The sequence below is a fragment of the Crinia signifera genome, chromosome 1, assembly GCF_055691185.1.
Source record: "Crinia signifera chromosome 1, ASM5569118v1, whole genome shotgun sequence".
Classification (NCBI taxonomy): Eukaryota; Metazoa; Chordata; class Amphibia; order Anura; family Myobatrachidae; genus Crinia; species Crinia signifera.
Genome location: NC_139217.1, coordinates 317,029,673 through 317,050,575, shown reverse-complemented (window position 1 = coordinate 317,050,575; position 20,903 = coordinate 317,029,673). Strand labels below are relative to the sequence as shown.

General features: G+C 44.7%; 1 protein-coding gene across 2 annotated transcripts in view; it reads left to right on the top strand.

Annotated features, from left to right (window-relative positions):
* The first annotated feature begins 1,331 nt into the window (after nucleotides 1–1,331).
* The window catches only part of PTCH1 (patched 1), an 83,606-nt gene continuing 64,034 nt past the window's right edge, over nucleotides 1,332–20,903 (top strand). The window contains exons 1-2 of one of the 2 annotated variants that reach the window (XM_083186868.1): nucleotides 1,332–1,535; nucleotides 9,352–9,544. In XM_083186868.1, coding sequence (XP_083042994.1) covers nucleotides 1,533–1,535; nucleotides 9,352–9,544 — 196 coding nt within the window. In that variant the 5' untranslated portion in view covers nucleotides 1,332–1,532. Of the gene's footprint in view, nucleotides 1,536–6,755; nucleotides 7,700–9,351; nucleotides 9,545–20,903 lie in introns of those variants that run through there. The other variant, XM_083186859.1, reaches the window with a different exon arrangement.

The following is a 20,903-nucleotide window of genomic DNA, read 5'->3' as shown; positions in this document are numbered from 1 at the left end:
CAGCATACTCCAGCACCTGCTGTCTGTACCAGTACCGCAGCTCCCCCTGCTTCCTCCAGCTGCCCAGTTCTGTGTAAACGGCGGATGGGAACTTCTATTCGTGGCTTGGAGGAGACTTTTTCCAGCCACTGCATACCCAGACAGCACCCAGCTCCCACCACGGACCTCCCCTCCTCCGAGCCGCAACTGCGGAGGCCGATACTCCAAGGAAAGTGGTGCTGCGGCTGCAACCAATCATAAAGTGCTTATGGGGGCAGACTTTGAGGGACTATATTTGACCCCCTGTAATTCTGCGCCTGGTTCCCGGGGGCCCCTCTGACCCTCAAGGCCAGTCACGGGTGTCCCCCTTAACCCCCCTGTCGCTGGGCCTGTCAATCATTGCAAGCATTGCAAGTCCAACTGTAAAGTGCAACGGAATATGCTGCGCTATCTAGGAACTGTGCATAATAAATGTAAATGAGGACAGGTATGGGTCATAGGGTGGACAGAACTTAGTGGTCAACCTAATGGCTATCGACCACTATAGGTCGACAGTCACTAGGTTGGCACATGAAATAGGTCCATGTGCATTAGGTTGACATGGTCATTAGGTCGACACTGAAAAGATCGACATGAGGTTTCCAGTTTTTGGGGTGTCTATGTTGACTTAAGTCGACATGGACACTGTATAAGTGTACGGCGTTCCCCCTGCATAGCTCGCTTTGCCCGCCATGCTCCGGGCACACTATTATATTCTCACTCTATGCCCATTTGGGTAGAAAGCAAAAACACAATTTAAAAAAAATATATGAAAAACTGGTGTCAACCTTTTCCATGTCGACCTATTCATGTGTTGACCTAATGAATCTCAACCTAATGCTTGTAGGCCTAATGACCGCCTCCCATAAGCACTACAGCACTAAACACCCTAACATGCACCTTTACTGCCTGAGTAACCTGGGTCACAGCTTGGTATGTATGAATGCCTTTATTGACAATACCTGCAAGCAGAACATCTTTATTTGCTTTATCATTAGAAAATTAATGGCAAGGGGATAAAGGGTGTGTGTGTGTGTGTGGGGGGGGGGGGGGGGGGGGGGGGGGGGGGAACACAGCAAAGTCACTGTAAAAGCCATTGGCCGTAGTAACCCTGCATGGCAAGGCTAGTGCAGATAACATGTTAGAGGAGTTTGCTTTCTCTTGTAGAGTTTATTGTATTAAAAAGGTCAATGTGTTTCTTTTTCTTTCTTTTTTTCCCCTTTAGGAACCACGTGATGCTGACAGGTCCTGCCTATTGAGGCCAGACCACCCACATGGAAGACGATGGAGCTGCTTAATAGAAACAGTCGTGTAATTGTGAGACCTTCCAGCACTCTGCAGAATGCCTGCAAACCAGGAGGATTACTACACTCTCAGTTCCTGATGGCAAGGAACTGATGTGATTTCAAAGGGCGGTGTAGCACCAAGTCCCCCCCTTAAGGATAGAGGGGAAAAAATAATATCATCTTCCCTTCAAATTTCACCGGGGCTTAGCACATGAGAGAAGGGGCCCGATGGTAAGTAAATTGATGCTGCACTGCACTCAGATACGGAGAAGATTATATGCTAGGTTAGTAAAACAAAATGACTCTCTGGAGTGGGATCTTGGCAAATGGCACTGACTGAGTTGTGATCTTGCTACTGCTGCTGGGCTTAGATCTGGGAGCAAAGAGAGGGCAGCACAAGGTTGGCAGGGGAGCACACAGGACGTGTTGGACTATATGTTTGTGTGCATGGATACAGGATCTGGGAAATGGGGATTAGCTGGTGTAATAAAGACATTTTTCAAAGGGCATGGTATAATAACAGTTTAGCAATTTGCCAATGACTTTATACCAATCAGTGCATGTGTGTATGGTCATGTATGTATATGCAAACACATCTCTATACACACGTGTGTGTTTATATATATATATATATATATATACATATATACATATACAATACACACACACATCATATAAATATAAACACATAAACAACAACTTGTGTACATTGGTAAGGATCTGAAAGGTGTTATCATTACTGATAATGAGATGGTGACACACACACACACACACACATATATATACTGTACTTTGTAGGTAGCTGTCAGGTTTGTATACGAGTGTAGTTTCTGTTTTGCACTGGTAAAGCAGAAGTGTAGATGTATATAATCTGATCATTTATTAGACAGCCCAAATTATTGCGAGACACAGCCCTGCAATCCAATCCCCTTCCATGTCCCCTACGGGCGGCTGATAGAAAAGTGACAGCAGATCACTGGGACTCACAGTGGAAAATGTCCTGTTCTCGGGGGCTTTATTAATCTTTATTTCACCCACACACACATTATACCTTTTATACTCTCTTGCCACTGCCCCAGTCTGTAAAGTCCTATTGAACTATGTAGGCGTGATGTGTAAACCGGATTAGTTTGTATGAAAGAAAGGCATACAATGAGGCTGAATTGTTTTACTTCCTATTCACTTCTCACGCTTATATCTCTAATAAATGTGTTACTCCAGCAGGGTCATTGCCTGGGCTAGATACTGTGCTCCAGCCTCCTGGATAGTCTTCTCCTGACATGCAGAACCTTGTATAGATTGTCTATTTTACTTTAACGTCATAGCCTTAAGGGGAAACTTACTAAGATGAAAGTTCTATATTAGATGGGATGTTGCTAAGGGCAACCAATCAGCTTCAATCTATTATCTTCTAGATGGTGCTAAATAAATAAGAAGTTGATTCTGATTGGTTGCCCCATCCCATCTGAAATAGAACAACCATTTTAGTGAATTTCCCCCATAGGCAACAGTACAGGGGAATTACAGATGTGTGGTTATTCACATAGTACAATAAATATGACAATGGAGTCTGTATTGAACAAATTCCAGTGCTGGATATTTCATTGCTATATGTACAAGTCAAATATGTGGCCTATACATGTCAATAAGTATGTAGAGCAGGCAACCTGCTACTTCATGGATAATCTGACATGCAATCATTGGAAGTACAGTACCATAACAGCTAGATAGATATGTATATACTCGGATACTACTCTCATAGGTACACAATGTAACATTATAAATGGTGAGCTGAGTAGCATCTTCTGTACTCCTGTAATCCATAATGCATGACGCTGGCCAATAGCCACTTGTCACCTGTAATCACTATCTTCTACATGAGGAATGTGCAGATACCCATGCACATATGTTGTCTGATAATTAGAATGTAATGCTGCTGTATGATACATGAGAAAGCAGGGACAGGAGGAAAGGGGCCTACAAGGGATATATGGAAGAGAGACAGACTATATATATATATATATATATATATATATATATATATATATATATATATATATATATATACATACACACACTAGGCTGCTGTGCCATAGGCTGAAAGTCCTGACAGTCACTGTAACATAGTAATGGTACTGTTGTTATTTCTTCCATAAACAAGTAACTTTAGGGCTAATTTACCAAAGCTTCTAAAAATCAATAGCAACCAATCAGATTATGTCTATAATTTCCTAGAATGCAACAGAGACATGATAGACAGAATCTGATTGGTTGCTATGGGCAACAGCACCTATTTCCATTTTTAGAGGTTTTAGTAAATGCTCCCCCATGGTGTCGGGCTCACTTACAAGACCAGGCCAAGCAATTTAAAGCCACAAGGCTAACACATGTAAATAAGGACAGATTGGTTAGGAAGGGCATCATTGCCAGGAATGAGACACACATCAGTCAGGCAAATTAGGCGGAAGGCATGCCTCTGACCACCCAAGACGAAAGGGTCTATTACAATGACACCTTTTCCTTTCTTTGGGCATTACAGAAACAAGGCCAATTATAGCCCAACAGTAATTCATCTGTGCTGTATTAGAGAAAGTAGACCACAGGGGGAGACACGACTAAAATGGTGCTTGTTTAGACCTAGATTACAGCTTAAATAAAAAAAAAATGCTGTCACTACTGGTTTTTTTTTTAGGGGGGGGGGGGGGGGGTACTGGAAACGTTAACCACAGAACCACATGTCGGTGCCCTCCAGCAAACACCACTCCCAGTACCCAGTATCGTCAGTGGAACGTGTTTCTTGCCAGGGCAATTGGATGTGTTATGACGAAGGACAGCGGGTTTCATTCATTCTGTGCCCAGACTGTACTTCTACCGTGCTGTCCAGCATCCAGCATGTGTTGGCCAAGCCCAACAGTGCTTACAGTATGAGGTCAGCTCGTCATAAACAGGACCTGACTGCGGGTTACAGCACACATCACTCAGCGCTGCTAAATAGGTGTCACTCATTCATTCAGAAGGAACGGATTTGTCCAGGGTACAATCCTTATGCTGCCTACAGGGCTTGTGGTTCCACAGCTGCCTGCTGGGATCCTAGGTTGCCTAATTCTGGATGGCTGCATACAAACACCTCCATAGGGAAACAAGCCACAGCCTGGACGGCTAATGTAGGATTTGCAACATTGTTGCAAGCCAGTGGATGCAAGTAAATATTAATTCCGAGTCGTGCTGATTTATTTGTTGTGTATTGTGATCTGAACTGGAGAATGTTATTTCCAAAGCGTTTTTCTGGTTCCCAAAGCTGTATTCTGTGCCATGGCCGTTCATTCTCTATACTCTGTGCTTTTCTGCAGCACCCACATGTTACTGACATGTCAGTGAAGTTACTGACCGTTTCTAATGGTGCCTGAAAGTTTCTGAAATGTAGTTTATTGGATAAATTGTAACCAAAGCTGGTCCTTCTGCAAACAAGGCAGCTCTGCCATTATACCCACCCTGCATGGCAGTGGCTAGAACTGTAAAGCCCGTACGCTGCAAGAGCCAGATAGGCGGCCAGTGAGTGGGGGCATCTCCCTTCTCGCCGGTAGCCGGGGAGGCTCTGTGCCCATGATGGGAGGCATATGCTGTACATAGCAGGCTCCTTCTTCCCGCTATTGGCCGCCAGCTATCGGCCCCTAACGGCATTGGGCAGCGTAAAGGGGGACGGGTGCCGGGCTGGAATGTACTATGGCTTGCTTGGTATTTCCCTGCTCGGCAGCCCGAGCATGTGCTATAGTAAGAGCCGGGCACACACAGCGTCCACAGGAGGACCAGGGGGAAGGCCCCGGCCCAGCAAGCAGCTGGATTACAGACTGGCCCTGCAGGAGAGCGGGCTAGTAACAGCCAGCTATTGGTAGCACTGTTGCGGGCTCACATCAGTGTAGCCCACCCACCACCAGTGCGCCCCTGACACTGCTTTGTCTACTGCCCGGCGGTATAAGTGTAAGCGGCTGTGCAGCTGCAGGAGCTGCGCCGCGCACACTGCTGGAGGGGCGGCTGGCTGCAGGGGGAGTCACTCTCTCTGAGCCCCTTCTGCAAAGCAGAGGCCCGTCAGTCACGTGACGCAGTCCCGGCCCCGCTCCCTGTGCCCTCCCCGCTCCTTTCCCCCTCCCCAACCTGAGACGCTTCATTTTTTTTTTCAATGGACACACACAGTGCTCGCCTTAACCCCCTCGTGTCTGGATCATCCGGGCAGCGCTCAGGGGCTCTGAGGGCTGTCAGTATGCGTCCTCCTTGCTGTGGACGGCTTATTATTAGTAAGGTTTATTGTCATTTCTTTAGACATCAGCTGTAATGTATCAGTAAGGAGACCCAATACACACATGGCTCTTTGGGACTGGCCTTTTGTATTCTTTCAGAATGTTAAATGTCTGTATAGAAGTTAATTTATGAAATGGCCCATGATAACCTATGCACGGATAAACTGACATGACCCATCTATATAGAAGCATGGGTCACCCTGCTCACCCTCTTAAATATGTTAAGTTAAAAATCGTTAAAACACCAAAGTAGCAGTATTACTATACGCCCAATGTATCATTCCCAAAATACATATATGATTTATTACAGGAGGAATGTCTGCTGTGGAGTGTACAACATCCATGCCACAAATCTGTATCATGTGTTACCCTGGAATCCTGGAACATGGCGTGAGGCAGGTCGTTAACCCCTGCCACGCTGTAGCCAGACCGTGCATTATGTTGGGGGCAATGAGGGGCTAGGTTTGCTACATACAGGATCTGCGCAGACAATGTACAATGGGGAGATGCAGTGGGGTGGATCGTAGCTGATCTGGTAAATGTAATAAGTAAGGAGCGTGTAAGGTCGGTGCCCTTTAATGTCCCCGCACATGGAATGTCAGAGGAGAAGAAAGAGATCTGGCACTTCCCAGCCCCGCTCCCACCAGCGCTCTGTCATTATTTCTGCAAGCCTGGGAATCCTACCCGGACCTCCCAGTATCTGTTTCAGCTTGGGGCCAAGGCGCCTCTGTAAAGGATCCCTCCTTCCTAGCGGGTTCTGCAGAGAGGTCCCACAAGATTTACACAGGGCACCACAGAGAGCACTACACCCCAGCATTACACACGGCTAAGCGCCGAAGGATGCTCCCCCGATTAGTCGCAAGAGCACAGGGAGAGGGGAGAGCGGGTGGCTAATGGCCGGATTGCATGCGAGAGGGCTGGGTCTCTTTAAGGCTCCCCCTGAAGCTGGGAGATACACTCACACACACACAGGGCTGGCTGCCTGGGTGGTCCCTCTACTTTGGTGAGCTGTTGCTAAGCAGCTAATAATAGTCATGTTTGTTGAGTATTTTTTTCTCCACCTCAGCCAATGAGATCCCAGAAGCCGCAGCCATCTGACAGCCCCGGGGGCGGCCCTGTGCGACTTCTCCCCTCCCATCCTCTTTCTCCAAATGGAGAGAGCGAGTTTTTCTTTCCCTCCCCCCTTCTGCATCTCATCTATTGAAGCAAGGAAAGAGCCAGGGAGAAAGAGAGCGCACGGGCAGCTGAGCCAGTCTCCCAGGGCCCCACATACGGATCGGGTTGCCTTTCTGCCGCAAAGCCTCGGTCACTGCCTGCTCCAAAGCGAGGACTCCCCGACACTGCTCCATCGCCTCCGCTGTGCATTGAAGCGCAGCAAGGACAGCAGAAGCAGCAGCGCCGCGCACACAGGCAGCCGCCGCACACTGGATGTGCATTTGGAGGAGAGATACAGGCAGCGCCGCGGGAGATCAGTGCCGGCAGCCGGAGGGGACCCTGCAGGATCAGCGCTGTGGAATTGCTGCATTGCCCGGGCTCGGGATTCCTTTCTCCGGGGACCGATGTGTAGTAGTGCGGGGGGCACGGTGCGCGCTGTGCTGTGACTGAGCGCGGCTCCCCCTCCCCAGCTCTCACACATAAACAAACACTTTCTGAATGTGGGAAGCGGCTCAGACCTCCGGATCGCGAAATGTGGGGATGGAAGGCGCAAAGTCTGACTCGCCGCCCTCTGCCACCTCGCCCGGAGAAGCATGAGGACAGTGCCCCGGAGAGCTGTGCCAGCCAAGGAAGAAGCAGCCTTTGCCGTTCTGCCTCCCCCAGCGCCACCCTCCCCTCACTGCACCAGCTAAGCCCCAGGGGGAACGCGGAGTACAAGCCCCGGGCTGCTCCCCACCACTGCCAGGAAAGCTACAGAACATGGCTTCAGCTGCCTATGCCACCGAGCTGCAGGGCGGCGGGGTGCCAGATGCCCGGCCGAGGGTAGCCAGGAGGAGGGGACGGGGCAGGGAGCCGCATATCACGGCCCCAGGGCCGCCTGACCCGGACTATCTGCAGCGGCCGAGCTATTGCGATGCGACTTTCGCCCTCCAGCAGATCTCAGAGGTGAAATGTGCTGCACTGTTGTATCATCATGTGTGTGACCAGTCAGTGCAGGGGTTAATGTAGTGTTACAGAAGGTCAGGATGCTGGGGGTGCCCTATGATACAATATATATCTCACACACACACACATAGTATACGGACCTGCTACATGCAGCACTTCTGGCTGAGTGATTACAATGCAGCGTGTAACGGTGCTGCAGGCATTCCCAGTACTTCATTCACTGATGGTGTGTGTGTTCACATCAGTGACCCCGGTCATATATATATTCTGTTCCTAATCCCACATTGCTTTCTGAAATGTGATGAGTTGATGGTTGGTTAGTTTATTGTTGTGCCAGTTCTACATTGTCACCTTATTGGATCTAAGCATTTCTATATGAACAGTTGAATTGAAAAGTAATAAACCATGTTGTGGGGACAAAGTGATATCTGCCACTTATAGCAGTGTAGGAGCCTCTATTGTAGATCTGGGGAGTTATTGCGGGACGTGTATCCTACTATTCCTAGCGCACATGTTCCATTCTAGACCGCCTGCAAGCCGTCCTGTTTGTTTTCACAGTGTATATGCCACAGGGAACAGACCTCCTTTTTCCTCCCAATCTGTGCAGTGGGGGAGAGAGAAACAAGAGCAGAGAGACCATGTGGCTGCCCTCTTCCGTTCACAAATATTGTCGTGAGGTTCAGCTGGTTGATCTGCTTCATAATTCACATCCCCAGAGTATAGTCTGTAGTATACTCTATGGGGATGGATGAGAAAAGCCAGCATTCTAACCATGTGTATAGTCCCAGTCTTCTTACTATTGCACACACACACCCTGGAAACATCACTCCTCTAACATGTATGTGCTGGGAGTCTGAGGCCATCACTTATGTTCTATGCGGTGGTATTTAAATTAAAAACAGACGTATTCTATACATATATGGTGGTGTTATATAAGTTTTAATTATTCGCAACCATTTTGTTGATGTTGTTACACTAGGTATATTCTATAGAAAAAAAAGCAACCTGTACTCCAAGTTTGGGTGACAGTATATAATACCCCAAACAGATAATGACTAACAAAGTACAGATGTGAGGTGACCCAGTGAAACCATAACTCCAGTATAGTGCAAGGCAAACAATGAAAACATTTGATTGAATGTCCATTTGTTATTAAAGTTTGCCTATTTGAACCACTGTCACCATGCATGGCGGCCTTCGCACCTTTTTGTGTCCAATGGCTCACAAGCATTTGCATCTCTCAATTTAATTTCGTGGTGTGACATTATTCTGTAGTGGTGGTTAATGTGCAATAAGTAAACCAGGGATGGGAACCTTCGGTTGAACTACACATCCCAGCATGCCCTGCAACAGTTCTAGTATGGCCAAATAGCAAAACTGTAGCAGAGCATGCTGGGATGTGTAGTTCACCAACAGCTGTAGGGCCAAAGGTTCCCCATCCTTGAAGTATTTGTAACCTGCCTAGGAAGATATCACTGGCGCCAATATTTGCTACTTTTAATATTTTGTACCTCCACGTTGCGCACAAGTCAGACTCTGGTATTTATGTCACATCTCTGACAACAGATTTTTATTATGTTGCTTTATTAGAACAAACTATTTCTGACAGAGTCTATAATGCGTCATTTTAAATATATGTTGTCTTTTTCCAGGGGAATGCTACAGGCAGAAAAGCTCCATTGTGGCTCAGATCAATGTTTCAAAGACTATTATTTAAACTTGGTTGCTATATACAAAAAAACTGTGGCAAGTTTTTGGTTGTGGGCCTCTTGATATTTGGTGCTTTTGCTGTAGGATTACGAGCAGCAAATTTGGAGACCAATGTGGAAGAGCTTTGGGTTGAAGGTAAGAGAACATTCTTTTTGTTTTGTTTTTGCCTTGTTAGGATTTATTGCTTTTGTGTTGAAAATAATGCAAACCACATAACCTTAATGTGAATTTCAATCCAGTTTATTTTTTCAATGGGCAATTTGATTAGTTTTATAGAATACTTCAGGACGCCCATGATCCATTGGTGTATTGTGTTGATGGATGAGTTTGTCTACTATCTATGTTTGCGGAAATTGTAGGAATAGCTGCTAGTTGGTATTTGCGTCAGTGTGCAGTGCCTTGTTTGTTGTCTCTGATCTGCTGTATATTTCCAGCTGCACTAGTCTATCTGTCTGAGCTGAGTCCTCTAGCAAGAAGAAGTGCACATTGCAACCTGCAAGGCCTTGTGTGTGGTCCTATTTTGGACAGCTTTCAAGTTTTTGTTCTAGGGGGAAGGGAGTGTTCACCATATGTCTCCGAGGTAAAGGAAGAGAGAGTGGTATTTAGTGAAAAATGAAGTATGGTGCAGACCAGAATGTATGAGTGTAGATGAATGATTCATATAGACATGTGTAATCAATTTATGCATAGAATGATTGCTTTGTAAAGACAACAAAGGTTTTTGATTAATCTAGTATTGCAATAATAAGGGAAGAGTCCCTTTCCCTTTTCTAGGTATATACAGTATGTAAACTCTGGCATTTACTATTGCTTTTTCTGGTGGTTGCTTAGTTTAAAAGTCAGCACTTGTAAATAGACTGTATTCTCCATTCAGAATAAAGGAGAGGTCACAGAAATCTCCTGTACAAGGCTGAAAATTTCAATTTTCTTATTATTTAAGCAGAAGTCTATGCATATGTCCATTAGGGGCTGATATATAACCATTTGCATCCCCTGATGCAATGATAATTGATTACATTGCATGGGTGTACCAATAATTATGAGAGCTCTGTCTCTGTGATGCCACTCTGCAGCCTATATATTTTCCCCAAAAATACCCTGATCATGTGCTGTGCCGCCTATACTCCATTCACCACCCCCCCTGCTGCTCATAGTTCAATACTTGGGGATTGCTGATCGGTGCTCTTGTAGAGCTGCCAGCCATCAGGGCTTCTTGCTTCTGTGCCCTCCGGTGCTGTAAAGTGAGCTGCTAGTTTGCAGCATCACTTCATTGCTCCGGAGGTCACAGGAGCAGCGGAGCCTCGATGACTGGCAGCCCTCACCGGACTCTGGATAGGCGAGTATCATTTTTTCAGTCATCAGTCATACAGTCATCAGCTTGGACACACACAGCTGATCATACTAGCCAGGTCCCCACACTCCTTTCTCTGAGCCAGGATTCGCAGTGAGCACTGTGAATTCGCCAGCTGGCAGGTTTTTATTTTTTCACTTCTTTTTTTTTATTTTTATTTTTTATAAAATTGGCCCGATCGCATTTCCCATTATAAGTTACCTTTCAAGTGTGAATTAAAGTGTTTGGAGCTGTTTTTCGTGGAGGAAAAGTTTTACCATGTGCAAGACAGATTTTAACCGGTAGTCTGACAATTTTTGTGCACTTTTGAGCATAAATGTAATGGTGCTATACATACAAAATGTACACCACAGTGCAAAACAAGGTGCAATGTCCAGTTGTACACAGTATTCAGGGAAATTAAAATGGATATTCAACTGATTTTTGCTACCATTGCAGGTTTTGGAAACGAGTATATGTTTAAACCATAATGGTAACTACAACTGCACGGCCTTCTGTTTCTGCGTTGTGAAACAGCTGGAGCTGTGAAGCTGTCACATTTCTGAGCATATCCAGCTAAGAAGTGCTGCTTTGCAGGCTTATAAACCATGCTTAGTGTTCACGCTAAGATTTTTTTTTTAGGGCAGGGCACTATTTTCAACTGGTAGGGCACATTTTATATTAGAAATTTACATTAGGGAATAAAAAAATCTATAAAAAATTGCACTGCACTAGGATTACGCCCATTAAACATAGTCATACTCTGCTTTGCCCATTACATTGTCATAATGAAAATTACACATTATGGCACACTGTAATGCCTATTACACAGTATACCACACACCGTAATCCCAATTACACATGATGGCACACACCGAGCATTCTCAGCGGCATATCAGTGTGGTGGGGGGCAGCGTAAGGACGCACAGTGCCACACACAAAAAGGGCAGCGTGCATTTTGAGGTTTTAAAAACAGGCAGGATGCGGCACCCTGCAAAAGAAGTTTAGAGAGAACACTAATGCTATAATGCTAGCGCTTCAAATTCATTTTTGGACCTGCGAAGGGGAAATCCTATATGAATTTCTATGTATACACACACTGGCCATTTTTTATCTCAGGTGGAGTTCAGCCAGAAGTTCCTCTCAACTATGGACCTAATTACAGCATGTTTGTAAACCAGTGGCTCCCTGGGGTGCCTCGGAGCACTTGCAGGGGTGCCTCGGTTTGGTTGTCCAGAACTGATTCAAATTATTTATGGTCAATGTAATAGGCAAAATCATTGCTTGTGGCTTCCAGTTTTTAAATGTTTGGATAAACAGAAGTGAGTTCTGTCCCTCACCACATAACTGGACCTACGGATGACATATAAGCACAACTTATTTAATATTGTTTTCTGAAATTCTCGGTAGCAAACTTTGCACCTAGGGGTTCTTTGCCAAATATTCTGATAATCTAGCGTGCCGTGATGCAAAAAAGTTTGGGAATCACTGGTGTAAACCCAATATTTATGCACATATCCAAAGCCTTTAGGTCTGCCACACTGCAGACGTTTGGGGGTGGTGATAGGAAATGTCCCAGAAAATGATGTTGTCGGACCTATATTCTCGGCATGCTGAAGCCAGTGGCTATGTCCTTGGATGAATCTTCACTGGCCCTGGGTGCGGAATTTGAGCAGACATTGAGTAACACTCAGATGTCCAATGGTCACACAGTTAAACCAATGTGGTGTTCTCAGGCACAGTGACGGATCACACAAGCATGCAGGAGACGTCTTTTATTGCAAGACACGGTACTTATGTATTATCTGGGCTCCCATGTTAAAAGCACCCCATTTTTTCATACCCCTACTATCCAACTACGCATGGAGTTGATTTTATATAGTGTGGCGAGCGCAGCGAGCCACCGTGCCCGATGCGTGGCGAGCGCAGCGAGCCCCGCGAGGGGATGCGGTCTCATAAGAAAAACGGGAGCCCAGATATTACATAAGTACCCAAGACACCTCCTACGGCTATTGCATATTTTAGCATACCACTGCATGCATCCCTGAATGCGCCTTTTAGCTGAGTTTACTCCATACTGGAAATGAAACCCTGTTTGAACATGCTGGTACCCACTTTTGAGAATTTATGCCTATTTGTGACAGTTGGTTGGCAATGGTAATTATTAGATATTTGTATCTCTGCAAATTGCAGAAATGGAAAAGAAATGCATTACCATGGACATTTAAACTAGCTAGCGCCCTTTGGTTAATATTTGTGCATATACAAAGTGATTTTAACCAAAGGAATCTGGTGAAGTTTCCGAACAGTGCTGGAGATATAGCTATACAATTGTTGCACTATTCAGGCGTTATTAGCTGCATGGAGACACATTTCAGCTTGCAGCCCTCTGTGCGAAAGGTGACCCGTTTTAGTGCCCAAATAATGTACACCTGATCTGATTCACTCCTTACTTCTGTCCTTCTATTCTGTACTTATCACCTTTCCTTGCACAGGATGTGGTCTTGATAAGCCTCCAAACGATGATTTATCTCGCAACATGAAATTTTGCTTTTGTGAATTATTATTTTTATCAAATCATTGTTTTTAATTTTTATTATTTTACTTGAAAACAGATGGTTGGCATGCTCTGTGTTTAAACATGCATGTACATTGACACAGTGACTGTTAGGTGGCATCTGATTGAATAGCTACATGGATCACCAGTTGCCAGTTACATAGGACAACTCCAAGCAATGTACACAAGGAAAGCTTTGATTGAACTTGTGATAACGATCATAGAAAATAATCAAGAATTTTCATGTAAAAATATCCTATTGATAACGACACTGGCATCTAGAAATCTTAAAAGGTTGTTTCAACAATATAAACATTAGAAATGGCAATTCCACTGTGACCTGGGTTTTTTTTTTTCCAAGGATTTTCTTGAGTTTTGCCAGTTTAAATTGGAACCAAACAGAAATGTGACATGTTGGCCAGGGACAGCACACACAGGCAGAATGCAGTTAACTGACAGAATATGTTACAAATGATGAAAAACTGATGCCATTGGCTCACCAAGGGCGGGATGCACTAACTCGTATGCTCCAAACCCCTTCCATTGGGCAGCGCTGCAGAGTGAAACGACAGTGAAAGCTGGCATCACCCTGTAGAAGAGTATAGGCTTCTCTCTGCAGCGTTGTTTGAGGGATATGTCACGGATCCCTCCCAGCATGCCCTGCAGCCGGGCCGTCACTATGCACACCTGACAGACTCACTGCCACCCATACTTCTTGCCTCAGCTTCGCACATTCCCACTAGATTGTAAGTGCTCTAATGAGCAGTGTCCTCCCTGACATTTTGTTTTAAAGTGTGTGTGTGATTTATTATTATTATTATTATTATTATTATTACTATTATTATTATTTAATTTTTTTTTTCTTTGTATGCCCTGCTTTCCAGAAGTAAATAAAACAAACTGTGGCTCTTTACAGATTCACAACCATAATATAAATAGGTCAGCTGGCTCCTTACCGCTGGGGCATGACATATGTGTGGAGGATTGTAGTTGAAAGTGACCAAATGTCAAGTGTGGGCGGCATAAACCATAGGCAGATCAATTTGCTTACTTTTGAATGACAAGCAGCTGGAACTGTGTATTTATCACAGTCCAGTTCTGATGAGGACTGCGGGTCATATGATCCTTGACAAGCAGAAGTTTGTCTTGATTGGCTTCTCACATACAATACCAAATTATATTTAGTTCTGTTAAGGTATGATAATGATAGCCTACACAGCATTCCTATAGCTGGCAAGGTTGCTAAGGCTTCATATCAATATCCAGGCAGTCAGAATGCTAATAGTTGCATCTGGACATTAGAATTCCCAAAAGGTTTTTGTAAGTATTTTAACCCTATCCTCCCTCTAGTGCTGAACCCTGACCCCAGTACTTACTGTTGGGACTCTGTGTGCCATGATGTTATCTACATCTCGCTTGTGAGTAAGGGCCTCTTAAATTAATTTGTGAAGGTTACAAAAGGCATATAATAATTGGGTTCACATGTTAGCCTTAATACTATAATGTGAAAAGTTTATTAACCCTTTTGTTGCTGAGGACATTCTTACCCTTGATTGGGCAATTTTTTTTTCCACGACGTTAGCGTTTTCACATTTTTTTTTTTTTTTCCTTTTTGTTGTTGCAGTATATGTTTGCATTATCAGAATTTTTTTATATATTTTTACTCCTTTTACCACAGTTTTGTTTAATGCCATCAGGGAAATCAACAGGTCATCCATGTACACATGATTTTGATATGGTGTATTTTGACACTGTCAACCTGATGCATGACTGTTGAGCTAGCATACCACACACCCCTCTCTTATACACATATTCATACATTTCTCCCAAACAAGCACATATACATACATACATACATACATACATACATACATACATACATACATACATACATACATACAGTTGGGCAAAAAAGTATTTAGTCAGCCACCAATTGTGCAAGTTCTCCCACTTAAAAAGATGAGAGAGGCCTGTAATTGTCATCATAGGTATACCTCAACTATGAGAGACAAAATGAGGAAAAAAAATCCAGAAAATGACATTGTCTGATTTTTAAAGAATTTATTTGCAAATTATGGTGGAAAATAAGTATTTGGTCAAAAACAAACAAGCAAGATTTCTTGCTCTCACAGACCTGTAACTTCTTCTGTAAGAGGCTCCTCTGTCCTCCACTCGTTACCTGTATTAATGACACCTGTTTGAACTCTTTATCTATATAAAAGACACCTGTCCAACACTTCAAACAGTCACACTCCAAACTCCACTATGGCCAAGAGCAAAGAGCTGTCAAAGGACACCAGAAACAAAATTGTAGACCTGCACCAGGCTGGGAAGACTGAATCTGCAATAGGTAAGCAGCTTGGTGTGAAGAAATCAACTGTGGGAGCAATTATTAGGAAATGGAAGGCATACAAGACCACTGATAGTCTCCCTCGATCTGGGGCTCCCCGCAAGATCTCACCCCGTGGGGTCAAAATGATCACAAGAACGGTGATCAAAAATCCCAGAACCACACGGGGGGACCTAGTGAATGACCTGCTGAGAGCTGGGACCAAAGTAACAAAGGCTACCATCAGTAACACACTACGCCGCCAGGGACTCAAATCCTGCAGTGCCAGACGTGTCCCCCTGCTAAAGGCAGTACATGTGCAGGCCCGTCTGAAGTTTGCTAGAGAGCATTTGGATGATCCAGAAGAGGATTGGGAGAATGTCATATGGTCAGATGACACCAAAATAGAACTTTTTGGTAACAACTCTACTCGTCGTGTTTGGAGGAGAAAGAATGCTGAGTTGCATCCAAAGAACACCATACCTACTGTAAAGCATGGGGGTGGAAACATCATGCTTTGGGGCTGTTTTTCTGCAAAGGGACCAGGACGACTGCTCCGTGTAAAGGAAAGAATGAATGGGGCCATGTATCGTCAGATTTTGAGTGAAAACCTCCTTCCATCAGCAAGGGCATTGAAGATGAAACGTGGCTGGGTCTTTCAGCATGACAACGATCCCAAACACACTGCCCAGGTAACAAAGGAGTGGCTTCGTAAGAAGCATTTCAAGGTCCTGGAGTGGCCGAGCCAGTCTCCAGATCTCAACCCCATAGAAAATCTTTGGAGGGAGTTGAAAGTCCGTGTTGCCCAGCGACAGCCCCAAAACATCACTGCTCTAGAGGAGATCTGCATGGAGGAATGGGCCAAAATACCAGCAACAGTTTGTGAAAACCTTGTGAAGACTTACAGAAAACGTTTGACCTCTGTCATTGCCAACAAAGGGTATATAACAAAGTACTGAGATGAACTTTTGTTATTGACCAAATACTTATTTTCCACCATAATTTGCAAATAAATTCTTTAAAAATCAGACAATGTCATTTTCTGGATTTTTCTTCCTCATTTTGTCTCTCATAGTTGAGGTATACCTATGATGAAAATTACAGGCCTCTCTCATCTTTTTAAGTGGGAGAACTTGCACAATTGGTGGCTGACTAAATACTTTTTTGCCCCACTGTACATGCACTGTGCCGCATATCTCTGAATGCAGAGTCCAGCTTCCTCTGTGGTGGCAGTGTAGGTGGGGGCAGGCCTCTACTCCAGTTGGAGGAGTGTGCATGATTCGGCCAATTTGAGCACAGCAGAGACTGCTGAGGATTTCCTGGACACTCCTCTGGATAAGAAACTGGGAAGGGAACGGCTACCACCTACAAAAGGGATGTGTCTGGCTTACTATGTGCGTATGCCTATGATAATATCTACTAATTTTCATAATTGCCATGAACTGAAGATAAAAACATTTTGTAATGGGTTTTGGTTTATGTTGACGTGGTTGTAATGTAGATATGCTGATGAAATATTATCATGATTGCAATGTAAATAAAACGGTTTGCAGGAACAGCAGCTCCACTTGCCGGTGTTGTCTTGTGGTACGGTAGGAAGCTGGAAATGCCTTCTGCAGGAGTAATCTCTTATTGTTATCGTTTATATGGTACCACAAGGGTTTCACCAAGGTGCAGAGCCAGATTAAGGTGTAAATGGGCCTGGAGCTGAAAATTATCAAGGGCCTATTATGCGCAATAATAAGGATTGTGACCAGCACCTAATAATGTGGGGGGCGTGACCAGTGTTCTGGTTGGGTGGTCTGCTCATGAGTGTGTCTCTATTTGTGTAAATACTTTCAACTAATTATATATGTCTGGAAAAGGCAAGGAGCTGGCATAGGAAAAATGCAGGGAGATATATTGGCGGTTGCCCTCAAAAGGTGCACCCTTAGGGTGCCGATGTCCTAAGATACTTGTGGGGTGAGGCGGCATTCCAGTCATAAAAAAATTACTGAATGCCGAAACTTGGTAGACAACATTTCAGCACCTTTTATGTGGTCACCTAAGTTTACCATACCATATACCCCTTATACAAATCATGCAACACAATAATAACCCCCTTATACTGTACTTGCCTCTTACACATTGTGCCACATGGAATGAGCCAAAATTCACACTATGGCGCACGGATTGAGTGAAAATTCACGTTATGCCACACAGATTAAGGCAAAATTCACATTATACCAAACAGATTGAGCAATAGTGCAAAATATGCTCCATAAATAGGGATTTACACCATAATGCCCATTACATGTTAAGCCACACACCATAATCTCCATTACATATTATGCCAAACACCATAATGCCTATTAAAAATTATGCTACATAAGTGTTGCTTACCAACATGTTCATTGCCAGGGGTTCCATGCTCATTGCCATGTGGTATTACATGCTCATTGCCAAGGGGGAATACATGCTTACGGGGACTGGGGGACAGCCGCCGCCGGGCAGAAATGGCAGCCAGGCAGAGAGCAGCCTGGCTGTATTCAGAGCACTGCATGCCCCGGCTATTTGAAATAATACCCCTTTCACATCAGAAAATGCAGGGATTTACCCGGGAATATGGTCCCAGGATCATGCAGGGACATTCCCGGACTGGCCCGTTTTACACCAGCCTAGTCCTTGCATTTTCTGGTGTGAGGAGGAGAGAAAACCACCCCCGCCCCCCTTTAAACAACCAACTATATCTTCGGAACCAACTGACCCATTTACATGTAGGCTTCAAATGATTTTGGTCCCGTGAAACTGGGCCGTTTGGTTCCAGAGAAATCTGTCAAACAACATGAACAGCCATGAAATTACATTTCAGAAATTAAAAATAAAATTGGTTTACGCGCAATATCTCTTTAACCAATGAACCCATATGGACCAGGTATCAGATTGAAGGCCCAGCGATTTGGGAAACCTCAAGCTTCTGTGATGCCGGAGGGGGAACTGGCAGCTGTTGGAACCGGGTGGAGGTCGGAATTAGCGGGTTCCATGTTATCCTATGGGGAAAACGTTCTACGTTTGCCTGGCGATCTCTCCGGTTCCCGGGGGGCTAGCGATGCAGGGCTAGGCTCGTTGGAAAGCCCTGGCCCTCAGCTACAAAATGGGCCTATTTGGAGAATGGGCCTGGAGCTGTAGCTCCATCAGGTCCATTGTTAATCCGTCCCTGCCAAGGTGTCACATTTATGATTGTCAATATGGTGACTGCATCCTCTCATAATGTACAAGGTTACAAGTTGATAACTGGGTTGCGTGGTTAAATTGCTAAATCATGTGACACCTCACTATATAATATCACTCCAACACCCGAGAACCGGATATTACAAGATCTTTTATCTGAAAGACCATCCTTTCCCTACCAGACTTAAATATGCACTACAGACTCTTTGTCTTTCCAATCCTCATATTACCTGCCCACACCCCTTTCACATCACAAATCTAACCGCTGCCGGGTCCACTCAGGTCTCTGTGCGATGTGAAAGGGCCTTTTCAAATTTCTCATGTCCAGCAACCCGGCATTCTGACCCAAGTTAAAAGAAGGGTTAATCCCAGGTCGAACTGTGTTGCTGTGCAGTTTGAACGGGTAACCCCTGTCAAACTACCCCAAGCCATGGAGGAAGCAGCACTTGGAGATAGCGCCAGCTACAAGCACTGCCTCCTCCCTCTCTGTCCCTCGCTTTAAGCTCTGCCCGCCCAGTCTGACATCAGCAAACCAGTATCTGGTCGCTGTGGGGAGCTGAACCTTGCAAATGCCAGGTTGCTTCCGGGACAGACTGATATCCAAATCCCAGGTGCGACCTGGCATTTGCAATGTGAAAAGGGTATTTGGGAACAAGTAAGCTCACCAAACACTTTGTTTATATATATTTTGGATTATATTTACTCTTTTACCAATATTGCCCTCCACTACTGTCAAACATGACGTTCATTGCATTTTTCGGTACTCTTTACTTAGAACGGCGCCCACGATTTTGATCGTGGGCATCGTTAGTAAAAAATCTCGGGCATTGAATGCACTAAAAAATCGGGTGCGATCAACCGACGAGATGCCCGCGATTTCCCATAGGGAACAATGTTAAATGTCTCAATTGACCCAATTTTCCTGTTCAATGCCTCAATTGACCCGATTTTTCCATAGGAAACAATGTTAAATGGGCCACAGAGGCCAAATAGGCACCCTGAAGTGTATAATAATGGCCACCCGAATTGTTAACGCCACCCCACGATCAACGTCAACCCGAAGCGTGGCGAGCACAGCGAGCCCGCGAGGGGCGGCGGTACGCGTCCTACGACCTTTTCATACCCCACCGATTTTTTTTTAGTGCATTCAATGTCCGAGATGGCCATGATGGGCGCCCTTCTAAGTAAAGAGTACCCATTTTTCCAATATTAGATGAATGTAACGAATGATGTGTGTCCTGCCGCTACTGTTTCAACACAGCCCAAGGAGTAGGGCTCACTCTTTCAAATGGATCTTGAAAACGAGTGGGAGATGATAGCTTAACAATCCATAGGTTGACAGCACAAAAGGTTGACCGATACTGAAGCTTGACATGGAACTGGTCGACACAAAAAAGTTTAACCACAAGTTGTATTGTTAAGTCTTACCCTGTTAGAGACAGTGGCAGGGGGATACTACTAGTGAGAGGGGCATATTGGAAAAATCTTACAATAGATGGTAGTGCGACTTCAAACTTTTATCTACTCCCTCAAAGTCTAACTTTTAAATACACTGGTCAGCTCCAGTCCTCCAGTGTTGGAATCTTCAATAGTCCGGTTGGTGTTACTAGGTGATGGTGAAGGCCCATCAAACTGCTAGTTTCTATAAAGCTCAGTTAATGCATGTTTTATTTGAGATCAGAGCTGAGATGAGGGAGCTTCCCAAAAGTTCTGAGAGAGTATGCAGTTCATTGTTTGAATTTCTTAAGCATTGACCTGCCTCTAAACTATAGTTTGCTTATCGCTCGATTATACAGTATGTCCCATACAGTTATCACATGGGTTCACACATTCGATCCTCAGGTGTAGCTTTTCTTTAGCTGCTGCTTTATCATTCTTGGTTGCTTGTTATTGTCTCGAGCATAATTTCTCCAACAGTTTATTTCCTTACGCCAGTCTGTAGCAGCTACCCCTATTACTAATACTACTTCTCCAAACATCTTGTATCCAGTGAACTCCAGAACTTACTAGACCTTTCTCCTGATTACAACACTGGTTGTCGTGGCAACATCCTCTCTTCTCATAGTGG